At 34.7% G+C, this 18,806-nt stretch overlaps 1 protein-coding gene across 2 annotated transcripts in view; it reads left to right on the top strand.

Annotated features, from left to right (window-relative positions):
* Window positions 1-18,806, top strand: part of SOS2 (SOS Ras/Rho guanine nucleotide exchange factor 2) — a 97,978-nt gene that overhangs the window by 64,709 nt on the left and 14,463 nt on the right. For both annotated transcript variants that reach the window (XM_020900972.2, XM_020900973.2), the window contains exons 13-19: window positions 459-562; window positions 2,676-2,898; window positions 9,140-9,259; window positions 9,417-9,579; window positions 14,214-14,331; window positions 15,415-15,587; window positions 18,131-18,247. In XM_020900972.2, coding sequence (XP_020756631.1) covers window positions 459-562; window positions 2,676-2,898; window positions 9,140-9,259; window positions 9,417-9,579; window positions 14,214-14,331; window positions 15,415-15,587; window positions 18,131-18,247 — 1,018 coding nt within the window. The remainder of the gene's footprint in view (window positions 1-458; window positions 563-2,675; window positions 2,899-9,139; window positions 9,260-9,416; window positions 9,580-14,213; window positions 14,332-15,414; window positions 15,588-18,130; window positions 18,248-18,806) is intronic.

Raw genomic sequence — 18,806 nt, 5'->3', positions numbered from 1 at the left:
CCCATGGACAGAGGAGCCTGGCAGGCTGCAGTCCACAGGGCTGCACAGAGTTGGACACGACTGAGGCGACTAAGCCACAGCAGCGTAAAACAAAATAGCTCTGTCAGAAGTACTTTGTCTTTTGCAATAAAAGAGTGTGAGCCTACCTGTAAATACAGGTAATTTGATGATAGCGCTTACATTTAGAACCAAATACACTAAATCTTAGTTGGTTTTCAAATTTTAGATCTTTCAAAGAAACCCTTTTACAATTGAAGAACTTAAAAGTAGCTTTTGTTGAGAATGAATTTTCTACATGTGAAAAAAGAAAAAGTACTTTTCCATGCTTATAAAATTAGAGACTCTTGGGTTTTATATTGGCTCTAGTGTATAAAAGTGTCACCATGGCATTAGAGAAGTGAAAGAAGTATAATTGAATGCTTGGGTTTTACTAAAATGTGTTTCTTTTCATTTGTCAGGATCTTAAATGTGTTTCGGCACTGGGTTGAACACCATTTTTATGACTTTGAAAGAGACTTGGAGCTGCTTGAAAGACTAGAATCCTTCATTTCAAGTGTAAGAGGTACATTATTTAAAGATTTGATTGACTCTTCTGTTCCACATTAGGTTGTTTTTTTTTTTTTAATTTATGTGACTTTCAATTTAAGAAGCTAAACTATTTTTCATTTTAAAAAAGTAGAAGTAAGATTTGGAATAATTTTTATAGACTTTAAGAGTCTCACATATGTTTAGAACCACCTGAAGTGTTAAAGTTTTTTAGGAAAATCTTTTTTCTTAAAGAAGTCAAAAATCCTCTTTAGTAAATTTAGAACTTTATCTCATCTCATGGCTGCCACTCCTTTAGCTAATTAAATATTTGTGTAATTTTACCTGTTTATTTTCCTTTATCTTATTCTTCAGTTTTGAATGGTTAACAGCTTCTTGGTATTGAAGGTTTAGTAGCTGAGTCATGTCCAACTCTTGCGACCCCATGGACTGTAGCCTGCCAGACTCCTCTATCCATGGGATTCTCCAGGCAAGAATACTAGAGTTGGTTGTCATTTTCTTCTCCAGGGTATCTTCCTGACCGAGGAATCAAACCCAGGTTTCTGGCATTGCAGGCATATATTCTTTACTGACTGAGCTATGAGGGAAGCCCTGACAGCTTCTTAAATAATATCTATTTCCCCTGGAGAAGTTTTTGGTATGTTTTTAGCACCTGAAAGATAGGGGTTTCCTACCTGAAGTTGTAGAGCACAGTCCATAAAATGTTTTTAATGGATTGATGATTGCTTTATAATATTGGCTTGGTCTCTGTCATGCATCAACATTAATTAACCATAGGTGTACATATGTCCCCTCCCTCTTTAACATCCCCATCTCCCTCCCCATCCCAGCCCTCTAGGTGACTGCAGAGACCCCATGTGAGTTCACATACAGTGTGCTGTGTGTGATTCGTACAGCAGATTTTCATCGGCTGCCTATCTTACCTGTGTCAGTGTAATGCTTCTATGCTGCTCACTCCATTCATCTCACCCTCTCCTCCCACTCCCCTGCTGCCTTTGTCCATAAGTCTGTCTGTGTCTCCATTGCTGCCCTGCGAATAGGGTCATCATGACTCTCTCTGTAGATTCCATATATGTGTGCTAATGCACAATATTTATTTTTCTCTTTCTGACTTACTTCACTCTGTATAATAGGCTCTAGGTTCCTCCATCTCATTAGAACTGACTCAGATGTGTTCCTTTTTATGGCTGAGTAGTATTCCATTGTATATATGTACCGCAGCTTCTTTATCCAGTCATCTGTTGATGGACATCTAGGTTGCTTTCATGTCTAGCTGTTGTAGAGTGCTGCAGTGAACATTGGGGTGCATGTGTCTTTTTCACTTTTGGTTTCCTCAGGGTATATGCCTAGAAGTGGTAATTGCTGGGTCATAAGAGCGAAAGGTTTTGTAGAAGCATTGCAACTAATAAGTGAAGAAGGAATGACAAATTAGAATATTACCATTTCTCAAACTCACAGTAACATCATAAAAAGACATTTTATGCCTCCTGTCAGAAATATTCTTGCAAGTATTCATGTTTAAAGTTTGTCCTAGACCAGATCAATCTGTATATGTTGATTTACAGAAAATACAGAGACAGAGAAATAAGGCTGATGACACCACAGAGATTTAATTGGCAAAATTTAGACTTGGGAAACACCACAAGTGATTGAATTTCAACAAATAAATTGTCCGAAGAAATGAGAGATAAGAGAGGAACCTGTTGATTAATGGAGTCTTGAGACATACTGACTCAGTGCAATGTGTACATCTTGTTTGGATCCTATTTCCTACAAACCAACTGTAGGAAGACAGTTGGTTCCCTGAGACAATCAGGGAAATGTGGTTACTAACTAAATATTTGATGATATTAAGAAGATATTGTCATGTTTATATGTGATAATGGTATTGTGTTTTTTTTAAAGTCTTAACTTTCAGGTACATACTTAAATATGAGTGAAATTGTATTGTACCTTCGATTTGCTTTGAAATAATATAAGGAATAGAGGGAGGACATGAGTGATATTAGGTAAAACAGTTGCCGCAAGTTGATAATTGTTGAAAGTAGATGAAAGTTACAAATTATATGAATATTTGCAGTTAATGTTTGTCAAGTATAGGGCTTTTTTTGTTTGTGTTCTTTTTCTAGGGAAAGCTATGAAGAAATGGGTAGAGTCAATTGCTAAGATCATCAAGAGGAAAAAACAAGCTCAGGCAAATGGTATAAGCCATAATATTACCTTTGAAAGTCCACCTCCACCAATTGAATGGCATATCAGCAGACCAGGACAGTTTGAAACATTTGATCTCATGACACTTCATCCAATAGAAATTGCACGTCAGCTGACACTTTTGGAATCTGATCTCTACAGGTAGACAATTAACATTAATTTGCTTCTGTGTTTTCAAGAACATCGAACATTTTTATTTTCAGAACTTTCTGAAAATTATCCATGTGTACTTAAAAATACTTCATCTAGTGTTATGGGCTAGGAGGAAAGTTCATAGCAATTTTTTAATTATAATCTGTTCTGCAAATGAAAGTCTTACAAATTACTGCTTTTTAGGCCTAGATTAGGTACTAGCAATCCTTCACAAGAGAAGAGGCAAAGAGAAGACTAATGCAATAGAATAAGCAGGCACTTTAGACTGTCACCCAGTTCCTATTCCTGATGCTTTCTCTTATTGCTTTAGTTTAACTTGGTTCAGTTAAGACAGTCAGTATAAATGCTAGGCTCTGGGCAGCTCAGTCAATAGACTGTTGAGTGAGATAAACTTTCTTCTTTTTTTCTTTTTCAAATACTCTGTAATAAAAATTTTGATTTGGGACTTGACTGGATTAGCTTTGCAAGGCAAATGAATAACAATTCTTAGTGGAATAAAGATTTCTTCACTTCTTTTAAGGAGTCTCAAATACTTTAGTTATTTGAAATTAGTATTGACTTTAAGGATTTTTGAAGTAGATGATGAACCATACTTAAAACTTGTAAATCATTTTCTTTTGTTTGTAAGAATCGCTAGAAATATGCTTGACTATTTTTATCTGTATCCCATCGTTTGTCTTTATATATAAAGCAGTTCCTGCCATCATCCTGTATCCACACACATCACGCATTTACAACCTAACATTTTACTATCATGGCTGTGGCATTTCCAGCATCACTCTCTACTCCAAATCAGACACTTCCCTTTGTCATATTATTTACTTCAAATTTTATTCCAAAATTACTAACTCACGTATCTCATTCTCTTTTTTCAACTTGCTTTATTAACTTCTTCGTCTGTCAGGTTTTTTTTTTTTAAACCCCTAACTTTTCCCAGTGCGTTAGCTTCTTTCTGTCTTCTCCTCCCTCATAATATAAGCTTTCTTCTTTCATTTACAACCTAGGTTCCTGTGAAGAGTGGAGGCCTTGCGAAAAAAAGAGTATAGACCTTGTAGGTAATCACCACCCACTCAGTTCAGTTCAGTTCAGTTTCTCAGTCGTGTCTGACTCTTTGCAACCCCATGAATCACAGCACACCAGGCCTCCCTGTCTATCACAAATTCCCGGAGTTTACCCAAACTCATGTCCATCAAGTCGGTGATGCCATCCAGCCATCTCATCCTCTGTCGTCCCCTTCTCCTGCCCCCAATCCCTCCCAGCATCAGCGTCTTTTCCAGTGAATCAACTCTTCGAGTGAGGTGGCCAACAGATTGAAGTTTCAGCTTCAGCATCAGTCCTTCCAATGAACACCCAGGACTGATCTCCTTTAGGGTGGACTGGTTGGATCTCCTTGCAGTCCAAGGGACTCTCAAGAGTCTTCTCCAACACCACAGTTCGAAAGCATCAATTCTTCTGTGCTCAGCTTTCTTCACAGTCCAACTCTCACATCCATACATGACCACTGGAAAAACCATAGCCTTGACTAGACAGACCTTTGTTGGCAAAGTGATGTCTCTGCTTTTTAATAAGCTGTCTAGGTTGGTCATAACTTTCCTTCCAAGGAGTAAGTGTCTTTTAATTTCATGGCTGCAATCACCATCTGCAATGATTTTGGAGCCCCAAAAAATAAAGTTTGCCACTGTTTCCACTGTTTCCCCATCTATTTGCCATGAAGTGATGGGACCAGATGCCATGATCTTCGTTTTCTGAATGTTGAGCTTTAAGCCAACTTTTTCACTCTCCTCTTTCACTCTCATCAAGAGGCTCTGTAGTTCTTCTTCACTTTCTGTCATAAGGGTGATGTCATCTGCATATCCGAGGTTATTGGTATTTCTCCAGGCAATCTTGATTCCAGCTTGTGCTTCTTCCAGCCCAGCATTTCTCATGATGTACTCTACATATAAGTTAAACAAGCAGGGTGACAATATACAGCCTTGACATACTCCTTTTCCTATTTGGAACCAGTCTGTTGTTCCATGCCCAGTTCTAACTGTTGCTTCCAGACCTCCATATAGGTTTCTCAAGAGGCAGGTCAGGTGGTCTGGTATTCCCATCTCTTTCAGAATTTTCCACAGTTTATTGTGATCCACACAGTCAAAGGCTTTGGCATAGTCAATAAAGCAGAAATAGATGTTTTTCTGGAACTCTCTTGCTTTTTCAACAATCCAGCAGATGTTGGCAATTTGATCTCTGGTTCCTCTGCCTTTTCTAAAACCAGCTTGAACATCTGGAAGTTCACAGTTCACATACTGGTGAAGCCTGGCTTGGAGAATTTTGAGCATTACTTTACTAGCGTGTGAGATGAGTACAGTTGTGCGGTAGTTTGAGCATTCTTTGGAATTGCCTTTCTTTGGGATTGGAATGAAAACGGAGCTTTTCCAGTCCTGTGGCCACTGCTGAGTTTTCCAAATTTGCTGGCATATTGAGTGCAGCACTTTCACAGCATCATCTTTCAGGATTTGAAATAGCTCAACTGGAATTCCATCACCTCCACTAGCTTTGTTCATAGTGATGCTTTCTAAGGCCCACCTGACTTCACATTCCAGGATGTCTGGCTCTAGGTGAGTGATCACACCATCGTGATTATCTGGGTCATGAAGATCTTTTTGTACTGTGTATTCTTGCCACCTCTTCTTAATATCTTCTGCTTCTGTTAGGTCCATACCATTTCTGTACTTTATTGAACCCATCTTTGCATGGAATGTTCCCTTGGTATCTCTAATTTTCTTGAAGAGATCTCTAGTCTTTCCCATTCTGTTGTTTTCCTCTATTTCTTTGCATTGATCACTGAGGAAGGCTTTCTTATCTCTCCTTGCTATTCTTTGGAACTCTGTATTCAAGTGGGAATATCTTTCCTTTTCTCCTTTGCTTTTTGCTTCTCTTCTTTTCACAGCTATTTGTAAGGCCTCCTCAGACAACCATCTTGCCTTTTTGCATTTCTTTTCCATGGGGATGGTCTTGATCCCTATCTCCTGTACAATGTCACGAACCTCCGTCCATAGTTCATCAGGCACTCTATCAGATCTAGTCCCTTAAATCTATTTCTCACTTCCACTGTATAGTCATAAGGGATTTGATTTAAATCATACCTGAACGGTCTAATGGTTTTGCCTACTTTCTTCAGTTTAAGTCTGAATTTGGCAATAAGGAGTTCATGATCTGAGCCATAATCAGCTCCTGGTCTTGTTTTTGCTGACTGTATAGAGCTTCTCCATCTTTGTCTGAAAAGAATATAATCAATCTGATTTCGGTGTTAACCATCTGGTGATGTTCATGTGTAGAGTCTTCTCTTGTGTTGTCAGAAGAGGGTGTTTGCTATGACCAGTGCGTTCTCTTGGCAAAACTCTATTAGCCTTTGCCCTGCTCCATTCCCTACTCCAAGGCCAAATTTGCCTGTTATTCTAGGTGTTTCTTGACTTCCTACTTTTGCATTCCAGTCCCCTATAATGAAAAGGACATCTTTATTGGGTGTTAGTTCTAAAAGGTCTTGTAGGTCTTCATAGAACCATTCAACTTCAGCTGCTTCAGCATTACTGGTTGGGGCATAGACTTGGATTACCGTGATATTGAATGGTTTGCCTTTCAGAGATCAGAGATCTTTCTGTCATTTTTGAGATTGCATCCAAGTACTGCATTTCGGACTCTTTTGTTGACCATGATGGCTACTCCATTTCTTCTAAGGGATTCCTGCCCACAGTAGTAGATATAATGGTCATCTGATTTAAATTCACCCATTCCTGTCCATTTTAGTTCACTGATTCCTAGAATGTCGACATTCACTCTTGCCATCTCCTGTTTGACCACTTCCAATTTGCCTTGATTCATGGACAGAACATTCCAGGTTCCTATGCAATATTGCTCTTGATAGCATCGGACCTTGCTTCTATCACCAGTCACATCCACAACTGGGTATTGTTTTTGCTTTGGCTTCATCCCTTCATTCTTTCTGGAGTTATTTCTCCACTGATCTCCAGTAGCATATTGGGCACCTATTGACCTGGGGAGTTCTTTTTTCAGTATCTTATCATTTTGCCTTTTCATACTGTTCGTGGCGTTCTCTAGGCAAGAATACTGAAGTGGTTTGCCATTCCCTTCTCCAGTGGACCACATTCTCTCAGACCTCTCCACCACTAACCCTGGCCAAAAAGTAAACCTGTACCACTATGGTTGTAGCAAAAACTTTTCTGCATTTAGGAGCTGCTTTTGAAATACAAACATCCTTAAGAAATTATCCTGATTAGCAGCCATTGTTTTTTTAAACTGAGATTACACAGGGAAAAGCAAGAATATATAAAGTTTAATGTTAGTGGAGAATGTAGGAAGGCACCGGATATAAAACTTGACCTTCTTTACAACTGGGTTTCTGATTTGCTCTGGTTGTGCTGTTGAGAATTTAGCACACACATCAGGGATTGTTACCATCTGATTCAGTGTCATGTTATATTTTAAATAATTTGGAGCCCAAGTGGTTTTTGTTTGTACTATAGGATTTTTTTTAAGGAAAAAAGTTTTTTAACTTGAAATTTTAGTTAATACACAATATTGTATTAGTTTCACGTGTACATTATAGTGACTCAATATTTTTGTGGCTATTGTATTTAAAGTTATTTTAAAATATTGGCTGTATTCCCTGTACTATACAATATATCCTTGTAGCTTATTTGTTTTGTTCATAGTACTTTGTTACATCTTAATTACCTATCCCAGTTGCTCCTCCCTTCTTCTTCTTTCTTACCAATAACCACTAGTTTGTTCTCTATATCTATGAGTCTGTTATATTCATTTGTTGGTTATATTTTTTAGATTCCATATATATTTGATAACAGTGTTTTTCTTACTTTGCTTGACTTATTTCATGTCACATAATACCCTCTAGGTTCATGGGCACTTAAGTTGTTTCTTTTCTGTGGGATTTGTGATAGGTGGGAATGAAGAGACTTATTACTTAGATAACAAAGCAAATAGTATAAAATTAGATTTTTCCTTACAGTGTTACATGAATGGACATCAGGAATAAAGAAGCACTGAGCTCTATGTGGACCTACTTTCAAAACATAGAAATCCCTTTTTTAAGTGATATGTGTATTATGGAAGAAGGATACCATACGTAAAACACTGACACTCTGTAAACTAAATTTCTGGTGAAATAATAGAACCAATTAAGAAAATTTATTTCCAAGACTGTTCAGAGTACCCTTTTGTATTCAAATCTACTGGATTTTTTTAATTATTATAATAACCAGGTCTATAGGACAGTGATGGCAATACCATTGGTCAATATTTTAAAAATCATATAATCCTGAATCACTATATACAGTGATTTAATCTGCTTTTACAACTGATTGTTTTTTATTTAAAAATATAGAAGATAATACAGTAAGGACTCATCAACAACAAAAACATTACAAATAAAATTGAAACCCTTTGTGTAATTCTCTCCAATCCCATTCCTCTTCTTTCTCCCAAAGGATAATTGCTATCTTATATTTGGCATTTACTACTCCTTTGTGTGTCTTTATAATTTATACACATACAACCATTCATAAACATGTAGCATTATTTTACATGTTTTAAGTCTGTTTCTACCTATGTATAATTCTGTAACTTGTTTTTTTATTTAAATCGTTTCTGGCATTTGTTCAAGTTGCTGAGTATCGTGCCAGTCTGCTTATTTTAATTGCTGTGTTGTATTCCATTGTATGAATACTCCACAGTTTATCCACTCTCTTGACGATGAGCATTTAGGTTGTTTGGGATTTTTCACTCTTGCAAATTTTGCTTGACTGAACATTCTTAGAAATGCTAGATGATCTAGTATGTATATTTTCAGTGTTATGAGATATTGTGAAATTTTTTGAAAAGTGGTTATATCTATTTTTATTTGCACATCAGTGATGGGGAGTTCTCTTTTTTCCACATTTTTATCCATTTGGTGTTAAACTTCTCTTAGTGTGATAGCAGTAAAGTGGGATTTCATTGTGGTTTAATGTTCTTTTCTCTAAGTAAGAGTTAAAATATTCCTTCATGTCCATAGCTATTCAGTTCTGTTTCTCTGTAAATTTTCTCCTTGTATGTTTGTTCACTTATCTTTTAAGCTAGTTATCTTTTTCTTATTAAGCTTTTGGAGGCCTTTAAATAATTTTGATACTGATCCCTTGTAGATTAAGTGCATGGATTTTTGGTTCCACAGGAAAGTTCAACCTTCTGAACTTGTAGGGAGTGTATGGACCAAAGAAGATAAAGAAATAAATTCTCCAAATTTATTAAAAATGATTCGCCACACCACAAATCTCACCCTCTGGTTTGAAAAGTAAGTTTTTACTTCTTTGTATTATTACTTCTTAATATATTCCTATAACATTAAGTCACATATAAGCAAACATTCTGGGTGAAAATGTATATCTTTTCTGTATGAAATAAGGCATTTGCTTCTTGCTTTCTAAGCCATTTTTTTTTCTTTTTGTTAGATGCATTGTGGAGGCAGAAAATTTTGAGGAACGGGTGGCAATACTGAGTAGAATTATAGAAATTCTGCAAGTTTTTCAAGATTTGAATAATTTCAATGGTGTACTGGAGATCGTCAGTGCAGTAAATTCAGTATCAGTCTATAGACTAGATCATACCTTTGAGGTAAGTTTTAGGCTTAAATAGTTTATCCTTTTGAGAGGAGATAAAATTAATATGAAAGAGATTCCTTCTTTTTTCCTTCCTCAATCTTTTTTGAGTAAATCCTTTATAAATCTATCTTACTCCTGAAGCACAGTATCACAATATTAGAAAATACATCAATATATGCTAGTAAGCCTAGAATTCATCAAAGAATATGTGTTTTGTGACTGTTTAATATGCTTACCTAAATGCTTCCCCCGTGGTTCAGATGGTAAGTATTCTGCCTGCAATTCTGGAGACCCAGGGTCAATCCCTGGATCTAGAAGTTCTCCTGGAGAAGGGAATGGCTACCCATTCCAGTAGTCTTTTTTTTGTTTTTTTAATTTATTTTTATTAGTTGGAGGCTAATTACTTTACAATATTGTAGTGGTTTTTGTCATACATTGACATGAATCAGCCATGGATTTTTACATCCAGTAGTCTTACCTGGACAGTTCCACAGACATAGGAGCCTGGTGGGCTACAGTGCATGGGGTCACAACCAGTCGGACTCAACTGAGCGACTAACACTTTCGCTTTCAAATGTATGAAGTTCCAAATGTATTTGTTCAGTAGTATATTGACTGACAGTTTCAAATAAATGACTAAAAGTATTTTAAATATAAATATACAAATTACTTTAATTACCTGTAGTATATAGTCAAAGAGTAACATGGAGAAAATGCTTTCTAAAGCTTAAATGTTTTTTTAAATTATAAAAAATAATTGTGTAAACATGGTGTATGTATTCATGTTTATCATTAAAAATTTGGAAGATACAGAAAGTATAGAAAATTTAGAGACTCAGCCATGCAAATGTATTTGCCTTTGAGAATGTGAACTTTTACAGTGTTACTGGAAAGTAATCTGGCAACAGATGTTAAAATACACATACTTTTGGACACAGAATAAAAGGCTCAGGACTATAAAATTAAGGTACAAAGATCTAGTTTCTGCAGCACTAATTGTACTAATAGTAGCAGAAAGCTGGATCCAACCTGTATGTCCATCAATAGGTGAATGATTATGTTATCCTATCCCTATCATGTGGAGTATTGGTTGGCTAGGGGAAAAAAGTGACTAGAATCTATGTGTATGTCTCTAAAGAATAGTGTGACATTCAGGGGAAAAGCCATTTCAAAAATCTTTAGAAAAATTAATATGATTTCATTTTGATAGAACAGAACAAAACAAGCTAAAGATGTAAGTGGAGTTGCACAAGCTCTGAGAAGAGCGTGGAAGGATATGTACTCTTCACTTAACATTCATTCTTACAGTGGGTTGTGATTAGAGGGGAGTATAGGGTTAAACTGCTTTCATGTATGTGTTTTTCTATTTGAGTGTTTGCATGTTATTGATTTGTATGAGCATATTATATATTAACGGAGAAGGCAATGGCACCCCACTCCAGTACTCTTGCCTGGAAAGTCCCATGGATGGAGGAGCCTGGTGGGCTGCGGTCCATGGGGGTCGCTAAGAGTCAGACATGACTGAGTGACTTCACTCTCACTTTTCACTTTCATGCATTGGAGAAGGAAATGGCAACCCATCCCAGTGTTCTTGCCTGGAGAATCCCAGGGACGGGGGAGCCTGGTGGGCTGCCGTGCCGTCTATGGGGTCGCACAGAGTTGGACACAACTGAAGTGACTTAGCAGTAGCATTATATATTAAAGATGTTAATAGTCAAATATTGCCAAATATTAATCTAAGAAACTATTAACTTCAGTTCTCATTTTGTAAACTCTAAAGAAATGTATTCATTTTGAGAGGTTAAGCTTTAGTTTCTTAAAATATTAAATACTTAATAATATTTCTTAAAATAGGTATATGGTATAAGGAATAAAAATACAAAAAAAACCTGTTTGCCTGACACCCAATTTAAAAACCTTTCCCAATTCCATCTCCTTTGTCCATTCAGAGCCAACTACTGTGCTAAATATTGTGTTTATCATTCTTTTGCTTTTTTTCTATGGTTTTACTATTTGTAGCTCTAAACAATGTTGTTTTTCTTGTTTCTTAATTATATATGAATATAATTCTTCCAAGACTTTTTTCACTCAGTATTATATTCCTAAAATTCATCCATGTTGTTTCTTATAGGCCATTCTTTTTTATAGCTGTATCATATTATAGAAATAGATTCTAGGGGTTAGATCTGGTAGAGTGCCTGAAGAACTATTGACGGAGGTTTGTAACATTATACAGGAGGTGGTGATCAGAACCATCCCCAAGAGAAAGAAATGCAAAAGGGCAAAATGCTTATCTGAGGAGGGCTTACAAATAGCTGAGTAAAGAAGAGAATCGAATGACAAAGGAGAAAAGGAAAGATATATCCATCTGAATGCAGAGTTCCAAAGAATAGCAAGGAGAGATAAGAACCCTACCTAAGTGATCAATGTTAAAAATAGAGGAAAACAATAGAATGGGAAAAACTAGAGATCTCATCAAGAAAATTATAGAAATAACTTTACTAAAATTTATTTGCTTAATTTATTTATTAGTTAATGGTCATTCATATTTTTTCTAGTTTGATGCTACTATCAGTAATATTGTCATAAACATTTTCTGCCTATGTCCTGGTGCATACATGTACAAATTTCTCTTACATCCCTAGAAGTAGAATTATTGGACAATAGAATAGATAATGCCCAGTTGTTTTCTCAAATTACTGTACCAGTTTATACTCCCAGTGGAAACATACGAACTCTTGTTGTTCCACATTCTCACTAACACTTGATATTGTCAGTTCTTTTAATTTTTCTAGTCTTGTGGGTTGGGTTTATAATTTCTTGATTTCTATTGAGTTTGAACCTCTGTTAAGATGTTTATTGGCTCTTTATATTGTGGAAATTTTTTTACTTTTCTTGCTTGAGTTTTTCTCATGAATTCGTATGAGTTCTCTCATATACTATATCTTAATCCTTTGTCAGTTATGTTTGTTATAAATACCTTTTTTCCAGATCAAAGCTTCTGTTTTCACCATTTTTATTATGTCTTTTGATAAACAAAAATTCTTAATATCACACCTATTTTTTCCTTTGTAATTTGTGTTTGTTGGTATCTTGTATAATAGATCCTCCTCTGTTATCTTAATGTTTTCTCTTTCTCATTAAGTCCTTAATCTAGCTGGAAACAAGTTTTGAGTATGGAGTCTAATTTCATTTTGTGTTCCACTTGGCCAGCCAGATGATCCCACATCTGGTTTATTAAAAGTACATTCTTTCCTCATTGATCTTTAGGTGCTAGCTATGTCATAAATTGAGTATCCCTAAATATATGGTCCTGTTTCTGGTTCCTCTGTCCTATTCCATTAATGTATTCCATTATTCCTGTGCTAGTGCTGCAAGTTTAAATTGCCATAATTTTATACTAGTTCTTGATACACTATAGTAGGCCAAGTCCCCACCAAGCTTCCTTTTTCAAGAGTGACTTTACTCTTTTTTTTTTTTTAGTTCCCTGAGCAGGGATTGAACCTGGACTCCAGCAGTGAAAGCACTGAGCCCTAACCACTGGTCTGTCAGGGAATTGCCAAGAATGACTTTTTCTTGACCCTTTGCTATTATGTAATTGTAGAATCATCTGAAAGCTTGGGGTATTCATAAGAATTGTACAGGTTCTATAAATCAATTTTGAAGAACTGACATTTCTACAATAATGAATCCTCCCAACTACAAACATAGTGTATCTCTCCATTTATTTATTTATTTAATAAAGTTTTATGGTTTTCCTGATGAAGACCTCACAACTGTTTTGTTAGATTTATATTAGAATATTTTAAAATTTGTTTTCTTTATTGATGATATCCAGAAATGCAGTTGATTTTTGCTTATTGGTTTTATATCCAGCAATATTGCTAAATTCTTTCATTAACATTCTAAATGTAGATTTATTACATTTCTTTACATAATCATTTCCTCTGTGAATACTGGCAATTTTTCTTCTCAGTCCCTAGTCTTTTATTTATTTGTTTGTTTATTTTTCTTGTCCATTCTAGTTAGAACTTCTGTAGAGTACTGAATAAAAGTTACAGTGCAGTCACCTTTGCTTTTTCCTTAAGTTAAAGGAAATGAGTTGAGTGGTTTTTCATCAAGTATGTTTGCTATCAATTTGTGTGTATGTGTGTGTGTCAGGTTAAAAATAAAATAATTGATATTAATTACAAAATATAATAATGAAATATAAAATAAATGACTGCTTGCTTGGTTTAATAAATTTTTGTTCAATTCTTGACTCCCTCCCTTGGCCTTCCCCTCTTTACCAAAATCTTATTACCCTTCCAGTAGAAAAATACTGAATGCCATGGGATTATATTTTTCTCCTATAGCTATAATTTGAAACTCCAGCTAATCAGGATTATAACTAATAATGACTTAAGGGATATTGTTTTATTGTTTAATCCTCTAATTTATATTAGAAAAAACTAAGTTTTAAAGTTCTATATTTATAGATAAGTCATTTCCAGCAAGTAGAGATAAGAATACTACTGATCTCTAAATTTAAAAACTTTTTTTTCAAACATTTGTAAAATATTAAAACTGAAAGCTCTGCACCTAAAAAATATGATTGAGTTGTTTAAAGTAAAAAAACAAATTATACTCCATTTATATATTTTAAAGGCGTTGCAGGAAAGAAAAAGGAAAATTTTGGATGAAGCTGTGGAATTAAGTCAAGATCATTTTAAAAAATATCTAGTGAAACTTAAATCAATCAATCCACCCTGTGTGCCTTTTTTTGGTAAGTTACAAAATATGGATTTATATTTTGAGGGAGAGTTTGTTATATAGCAAAAAGAGACCAGCCTTTAGAAGCAGATAGTCCTGATTTTATATTTGAGCACATCTACTTTTATTAGCTCTCTATATTGATAAATAAAACCTAAACTCTCTATGTAGACTCTTATCTATAAAACTTCTAATTCTGGTAGTTATAGAGTTGTAAGGAGTCCTGTGGAATCTCTTCTATAAGAGCAGTAGTCTCATTCATGAGGGCTGCACCCTCATGAGTTTAGCACCTGTCCCAGGGACGGGGAGCCTGGTGGGCCGCCGTCTATCTGGTCGCACAGAGTTGGACATGACTGAAGCTACTTAGCAGCAGCAGCAGCAAATGCCTCACCAATTCATTCTGTCACATTGGGCATTAGGATTTCAACATATGAATTTTGAACATTCGACTATTCAGATTATATCACACACCAAAAATGTCCAGACATTCCCAGATATCTGTCCCCTGGGGGACAGAATTGCCCCCAGTTGAGAGCCGCTGATGTAAATGAATCTAATTATGTGTGAAAGAGAAACTGAAAACTTTCTTCCTGTCCAAAACTGAAGAATAATTCGTTTGTGTCTAAATTACAGGCTTTGGGAAAGCAGAATTAGCTTGCATATCTGTAGTCTTATTAACCAGAATTGGCTTAAAATTAATTTGTTGGTCAGTAATCACTTAAGATCATTGGTATTAAATATTTTATCAATAATCATTTAAGATCATTGGCGTTAAATATTTATAGTAAATATTAAAATGGTTAGAGTAGATTTAACACATAATTTAGACTGTGAATGAATCCTCCCTTTATTTTAGGCTATTGGACTAAGAAATGGCAAATTAAGCTCTTTATAAACCCTAATTTTCTTTCAATTTTAAATTATTTCCATCCATGTAAAAAATTCTTCAGTAGAATTGATTATTAAATATATCAGAGATTTCACTAGTAAGAACTGCTGTATTATAGGATGTCTTTCAACTTTACTAGATCAATTGTTTTCCCAAATGGTTAAGTAACCAATTTTAAAACTTTTCTTCAAATACTTTTTTTACTAGGAATATATTTAACAAATATACTGAAGACTGAAGAAGGGAATAATGATTTTTTAAAAAAGAAAGGGAAAGATTTAATCAATTTCAGTAAGAGGAGGAAAGTAGCTGAAATTACTGGAGAAATTCAGCAGTATCAAAATCAACCTTACTGTTTACGGATAGAACCAGAAATGAGGGTAAATATTTTCTTTGCTTATCTTTAAAAAAGAACATGTTAAGTCCTCTGCCCTCTCTAAGAAATTCCATAGCCATACAGTATGATCTTTATTTTGCTATGAAAGTAATCTGCATTAATGAATCAATAGATAGAAGTGGTGAATATTAGATATTCTCCACTAACAATCTGATGTTATAAATATTACTAGGCACTTTGTCTTGACAGTTATTGCTTCTTTGTGCAACAGGTTTAAGTAACACTTCCAAAAAAATGAATGACAAAATGGAATGAAAGATGCTTTCTGATGTCCACACAGTAAAAAGAAAATCCACTGCCAGTACTATCATTAATTAGTAGACATTTTAGGTATTTTACATGTGCCAGTATAACATTAAGTAATTAATACCTTTATAAGAACACTGCAGTAGGGGAAGGGGTTGGGAGAGTGATGTGTATGTATGCATAGCAAAGAAAATGATTTTTTAAAAAATATTTTATCATTTGATATCCTGTTTTGAGCAATAGTTCATAATATTGTTTCTGTGGTACTATAAGGTGTGAATATCTTCTAAATTATAGTAAATACTACGGTATTATGTGTTTAGTAAGTAGATATTATTGTGTTACCTTTATTTGAAATTCAGAACATATAACTATCAGAGTAAGTTTACCTTTCACATTAAAAATTGTGCTGCACTTTCAGATATAGTCTGCAGGTTGAGCATTTTGAGTGAAAATGGTCACCATCATTCCCATCCTCCTAAATTGTAATATGGTAACTATTCTTTGTTCCAAGTTCAAAACAAAGAACCCTAAAGTCCTAAGAAAAATTGACTTGAAGCATACACTGTTGTGAAAATATAGACAGATACTTACTTTAAAGAAAATGGTCATTTGTTTCATCCCCTTCTCTCAGCATTTAGCCAACCCTCTGTGACTTGGTGCTACATAGTGGTAAAGAAATGTTCTTGAGGGAATTCCCTGGAGATCCAGTGCCATGGACCCAGGTTCAATCTCCGTTCAGGGAACTAAGATCCACAAGCAGTGTGATGGGGCCAAAAAAAAAAAAAAAAAAAGAAATGTTCTTGAAGCCCAGATTAGAATTCACATGTATTTCCTCCCAGAAATAATGTTGCGTTTTAGTTGGGTATAATTAAAATAGTGCTTTTAGCATTCATATCTCAATAATTCCTGATAGGTTTATGGATCTGATCTAGACATCCTATCGTCATTTAAAGCATTATTTTGAGGGTAAGGGGCAGAGAATGCTTTTTTTTACGATTGACTCAAAGTAAGCTTAAAATGTAAATAAAGTAGGCGTTCACTTTCAAGGCATAGTTAACCAAACTAAATAGTATTTAAAAGTAGAGTAACAGATGAGAAAATCACAATTATAACGTTATAAGTCTTTAAATTACTGTTGGTCCATATGATTTAATTTAGCTGACCTGAATATAAGAATAAATTGTTTCAGTATTGTTAAAGTAGTAATGCAATTTTCTTGAAATTGGTAGAACGCCTGAAAAATGGAAGAAGTCATTTTGCCTACTGGTAAAGCTAAAACTCAGAACTTATTTTTACATATGCTTCTAAGCCTCTTCAAAAATTAAATAAAACCAAATCCAATCATTTGCTTCTAAGGAAGTTATCAGAAATGCACAGAAAAATTTATGCACGAGTTGATAATAACAGTAATTATAATTATAATAGCAAAGAATTAGAAACCACCTATGTAAGTTACTACCTATATGGAAATTGGTGAAATAAATTCTGGAACATTTCATCTGATGAAGTACAATATAGTTAAAATTTGCATTATTTAAGTAAACCATACAGAAAAAAATTAATATTTTCAAAAGGCTAAAAATACTTATGTTGTGATCCCAATTTTGCAGGAAAAAAATTGTAATAATGTATATGTGCATATATTCACACACATAGTTAAAACACTGGAAGAATGTCCCAATAGTAAAATGCTGACAGTGCAGTCTCTCATTGTGAGATTACTGTTTCCCTTCCTGCACTATGTTAAATCATCTAAACTTTCTACTTAAAAACCTATGTTTAAGTTTAGGAAATACTTTCTCATGAAAGACAGAAAAGCTATTTTGCTAGATGTGAGCACAGGTATGTTAAAATATATTATTGTCCTTGAAATTATTTTTAAATAGACTTTAATCCAATTTATCTCTACTTTTTTTCTGACCATCAAAATTTTATTGTGGATTATAACTATAATTCTGTTTTAAACACTTTTGACTTATTACTGATGATCATTTTGTTGTGTAATCAGTAGGAATGTTAACTGAGGGATACCAAGCTATTAATAGGATAATAAGTGAAAGTCTGTTCATCTTCTTAATAGAACTTTAAGACTGGAGTATAAAACTTCCATAAAAACTTTATGATTTTATCCCAAAATAGAGAGATTGGAATCAGCGATCCTGAGGGCTTTTCAGACATTAGGATCTATTAATTTGTTGATAATTTTTTGATATTAAACTGATAAAGTAAACATTTTAATAAAATCTAAAATATGTGCTTATGGATATTTAATTCCAGAGATTCTTTGAAAACCTTAACCCCATGGGATGTGCTTCTGAAAAAGAGTTTACAGATTATTTGTTCAACAAGTCACTAGAAATTGAACCCCGAAACTGCAAACAGCCACCTCGATTTGTAAGTCCATTACAATTTTGGAAAATTTTGTTTTTTAAAACAATATTGTCTTTAATGTTCAGCAGACTATTTCCATTAAAATCATACTTTGCTTGAATACCTGTTCTGTTTTGCAGTATTACACATATTTCTAAAATTATATATCCTGTTAGCAGTTAGATAAAACCTGATTTATCCTCTCTCTCAGAACCACTTATTTACCCATCCATTTCTGATCCTTCCTAGTATAATGGGGAAAGCAATGAGAAAGTGAGAACCTAAATGACAGGTAGGTAATAGGACAGGGAATGAAGAGACTTGGGAAGGAGTAAGGAGATACATTGTGGTTCTTCTGACTTGACCATGGTTTCTGCCATAAGAGCACCGCTGTCCACAGTTACCACTGGAACCCACCTCACTCACTAAAATTTGCTACTGTACAGTCGTTCCTTTTATTCCTGGGGTTTACAGTGACACAGAAGTAGTAGAAAACCAATTATAAGTAGCTGAAAGTGAAACAAGATGTGGAAGGAAGTAAAAAAGCATTTATAATAGACGAACCTTGGGCCAGATAGTTTCA

This window comes from Odocoileus virginianus, chromosome 6, assembly GCF_023699985.2.
Source record: "Odocoileus virginianus isolate 20LAN1187 ecotype Illinois chromosome 6, Ovbor_1.2, whole genome shotgun sequence".
In the NCBI taxonomy this organism is placed as follows: domain Eukaryota; kingdom Metazoa; phylum Chordata; class Mammalia; order Artiodactyla; family Cervidae; genus Odocoileus; species Odocoileus virginianus.
This window is presented reverse-complemented; position numbering and strand designations above follow the sequence as displayed.